This window comes from Sitophilus oryzae, unplaced genomic scaffold (assembly GCF_002938485.1).
Source record: "Sitophilus oryzae breed Bouriz unplaced genomic scaffold, Soryzae_2.0 scaffold_1620_pilon_pilon, whole genome shotgun sequence".
NCBI classification, from domain to species: Eukaryota; Metazoa; Arthropoda; class Insecta; order Coleoptera; family Curculionidae; genus Sitophilus; species Sitophilus oryzae.
Window position 1 is genome coordinate 1,436,215 of NW_022146304.1, and position 4,070 is coordinate 1,440,284.

The 4,070-nt window shown below is 35.3% G+C and overlaps 1 protein-coding gene across 1 annotated transcript; it reads left to right on the forward strand.

Moving 5' to 3' along the window:
* The first annotated feature begins 787 nt into the window (after positions 1–787).
* Positions 788–2,161, forward strand: LOC115880176. The gene has a single exon (XM_030897313.1). It carries the CDS (start codon positions 788–790, stop codon positions 2,159–2,161), a length of 1,374 nt encoding a protein of 457 aa, XP_030753173.1.
* Positions 2,162–4,070: the final 1,909 nt, after the last annotated feature.

A 4,070-nucleotide genomic window follows, 5' to 3' on the forward strand; every position in this document is an offset into this window, starting at 1 on the left:
AAAAATATTTAAATTTTAAAATTTTTTTATTCATTAAGAAACTTAAACGAAATATTGTCAAAAAAGCCATGAATGTTATAACCCGAGCCTTCTAACCATTAACGAAATTACCAACTAAGAAACAGCTCCGTTTTACTGGAGCGGAAGTCCATATTGTGTAAAATATGTATGAGAGAAGTTTGTGTCACACTCCATCCCAAACAAGATGAATTTTAGCTAAGATTTAGCGCCCCAGTTGCTTATAATTACATTCTGAATATTTAATGAATATAGTTAAGCTGTCCCGTAGTTTCTTTGAAACCAAATTAAGTTCAATTAGTTTATGAAGATTATGTTATGATGCTCTCGCGACGTGTTGGGCTGATAGTCTCAGACACTCGAACTGCAACTGCATACATGGCTTTAGCTCGGTTACGGAGTCGACGAACTTTATTTAATTTGATACTTTAACGGTAGAAGTCTACTCAAAACTTTGTTAATATTTATACCAGCTTTGTTTGAAGTTAAATGTAATAATATTTGTCTAAAGAGATCTTTGGCGCATTACTAGTATATTGAATTTCCATAACAAATATAAAAAAAATATATTAAGTAGGTATCAAAATAATAATTACAGTTTTTTTTTTTGTGGAAACTTACCTATACTTATCAGATCATTTTTAACTGGAAGGACTTTTAAGGTACGTCTGGGTAGTGTTCTCTCTACAACAAAGTCATTGGAAAATGGTGTCCCCCAGGGATCAACACTCAGCAATAATCTGTTTCTAATAGCAATCTAGTCGAAGGAATGAATAAAAATGTTAAAAATTGTATATATGTTGATGATCTTGTTATAACATGTGCCACAAAAACTGTTGGAGAAAGCAGTAGATATCTACAAGATGCCATAAACCAAGTTGTAAAAAATGCTAGTGTTAATGGCTTTAAATTATCCAAGCAAAAAACCCATGTGATGCATTTCTGCAAATCGCATCGGCCCCACTATCATCCACTGCTTTTCATGGACAATTGTCCTCTTGAACTTAGAACTGAAACTAAATTTCTAGGTTTAATATTTGATGAAAAACTTACGTGGAAATCACATATAAATGGATTAGTGTTACGGTGCAAGAAGGTTCTAAATCTTATTAAGTGTCTCTTCCATACCACATGGGGGGCAAGTACGGAAATACTTACCCAGCTCTATAAAACCTTAGTTCGTTCAAAGATAGATTATGGCTCGGTGGTATACTCTACTGCTTGCAAATCTACCTTACAGCTCCTGGACCGTGTACAAAATGCATGTTTAAGGCAAGGTCTTGGAGCTTTTTACACAAGCCCGGCAACTAGCCTATGTGCTGAAGCGGGAATAGAGCCCCTTAAATACAGAAGGAGGAAGCTAGCGCAATCCTACCTCACTTCGGCATTAGCAAATCCTAGCCATATAGTGAGAGAAACAATGCTATCCCGTCATATGGAAGAACATCTGCATATGATAACCAATGAAATCCCTTTCGAAAATCCTCCATGGCTAATACCTGAAACTGAAGTAATATTAGACCTGAACAAACTAAAACGTCAAGACACATCGCCTGAAATATATCAACAAAAGTTCCAGAAAATACTAGACCAATACAACGAAAAAATTGTTATTTATACTGATGGCTCCAAAACACAAACTGGTGCTGGATGTGCAATTATTACCAACGGGTCAACTTTCCAATGGACTTTGAGACATGAAGCCTCAGCTTTCTTCACAGAACATTTTGCAATCTGGAAAGCCTTATCCTATGTCATCGAGGAATATAATCAATCTAGAGTTTTAATTGTTTCTGACTCTTTAGAGATCGTGTCTGAAATTAATGACATATTTGTCCATGATCCTCTGAAACAAAAAATTCAGACGCTTATTCGAGAGTGCAGCGAAAAGGGAAACAAACTCACGTTTGTATGGGTCCCCAGCCACACTAATATACTTAGCAACACAATGGCAGATGAAACTGCTCAGCAAGCTGCTAGAAGAGATACCATTGATTTCCATTATATTAGTAAATATGATCTTAAAGTTCTACTGCATAAAAGAACAGAAAGGGAATGGCAGGATGAGTGGGCAGGTACATCAAAGCTTTGCGCAATAAAACAGGATCCGTCAACCCCATCCTTACCTCTTGCACTAGGATGAGCGGATGAATCCAGAGTGCATCGTCTTCGTATTGGGCATACTGCGGTGACTCATGCATATCTGCTTAACAAAGAAATACCTTCAATGTGTATAGTCTGTGATGTTGAGTTGACAGTAATTCACATTATATGTGAATGTCCTCAATATACGGTAGAAAGGAATAGATTCGATATACACGGTGAAATTCGTAATAATTTAACTGAAGTAGAAAAAATTAAAAATATTTTGAAATTTATGAGAGATATTAATATATACCACCAACTGTGATATTCGTCTGTGATACTCAAACCCAACTGTGATACTGTGATGTAAATAATTACCTATTTTTCTTATTGTTTGTTTTTTCTTGTCTATTTTTTTGTGTTCAGTTTTTTATCCTTTTGTCACTCAATTTGAAATGTATATGTCACTGTAGTTTTATATATTTTGAATTGCCCTTGTAAGATTGAATCCCTTGAGGATATTGAGATAGATCCTGTAATTGCATTATTGTTAACAATAACGAGTTGTATATGGCTAACGATCCTGGTGATCGATGCCTAGGAAAAAAAAATAATTACAAAATATGACGAGTATTTGACACTCATCAGAAGATGGTTACGCAAGACGTTTTCTTTCATGAGCTTTCCTGTGACTGAAAAACCCGATACGTGATGTTATTTCTCCTCCGCACTCCGGACATTCAAAAATCTCATTACTTTGTTACCGCTTTACTTTTTGGTTATCGTTCTTAACAGAGTTTAGAATTATTCTCCATTGCGATCTATTGTGCGCTGCTTCCTCCCACTGATTCTACAAGCTCATCCTCTTTAAGATTTCATGGAAAGTATCCTTGTACCATTTGAGTTGTCCACCCGGTTTCTTCTCACCATCTACAAACTCACCGTAAACAAGAGGTTTCGGTAGGCGGCATCCTGCATACGGGACCAGCCCATCTGGATTTAGCAATCATGACTTTAGCGCTCTCGCAACTAGCTTTTTCAAGGACTGGTAGGTTTGTGACATGGTGGTACCATTTGATTCTTAACAGTTGTCTAAGGTGTCTCTGTTGCAACTTTTTTAATGCGTTGATGTGCCTACGGTACGGCACCCAGGTTTCGCTTCCATATAACCTGGTGGGGATACTATTGCTCGGTACACTGCATGCTTTATTCTTGTGCTCAAGTTATGATTGTAGCAGACTCTGTCGCTTAATTTCCAGAATGCTCTTGGGGCACTGCTAATTCTGTCCTGAATCTCAGAGTCGATACTGGCCTTTTCCGAAATCAAACTGTCGAGTTTATTGAATTCCGATTATCATATTCCAATAGTTCTCAGATTTGTATAGCATTATTATGATTTTCTTGGGGAGTACAAAATGAACTAATATACAGAAGTCATATTTTTTAATTTGTTAAGTAATATTTTTATGGAAGATTTTGAAAATAATACAATAAATAGTTTTTCAAAAAAGCCTGTAATATGGCTGCGTTATGTTGATGATATTTTTGCAATATGGCAACATAACGTTTCTGAAATAGACATTTCTTTGGATTATATAAATTCTCACGAACCTACCATAAAATTTACTTTAGAAGTAGAGAGAGGTAATCGTTTGCCATTTCTTGACGTTTTAGTGTCAAAGTTTCAAAATAAACTAATTTTAGATGTTTACAGAAAACCCACAACCACAGTATAAGTATAAAAAAAGGTGTTATAAAAAGTTTATATGATAGGGCAAAAATAATATGTACAGACGACATTTCACTAAATAGAGATATAAACCAAATAAAAAATACATTAATAAAAAACGACTATCCACCATATTTTATTGACAAAACATTAAACGAAATACAAACCCCAAATCATAGACACAAAGATAACAATACACAATATATACAACTTACAATTCCATACATACGAGGCGTTT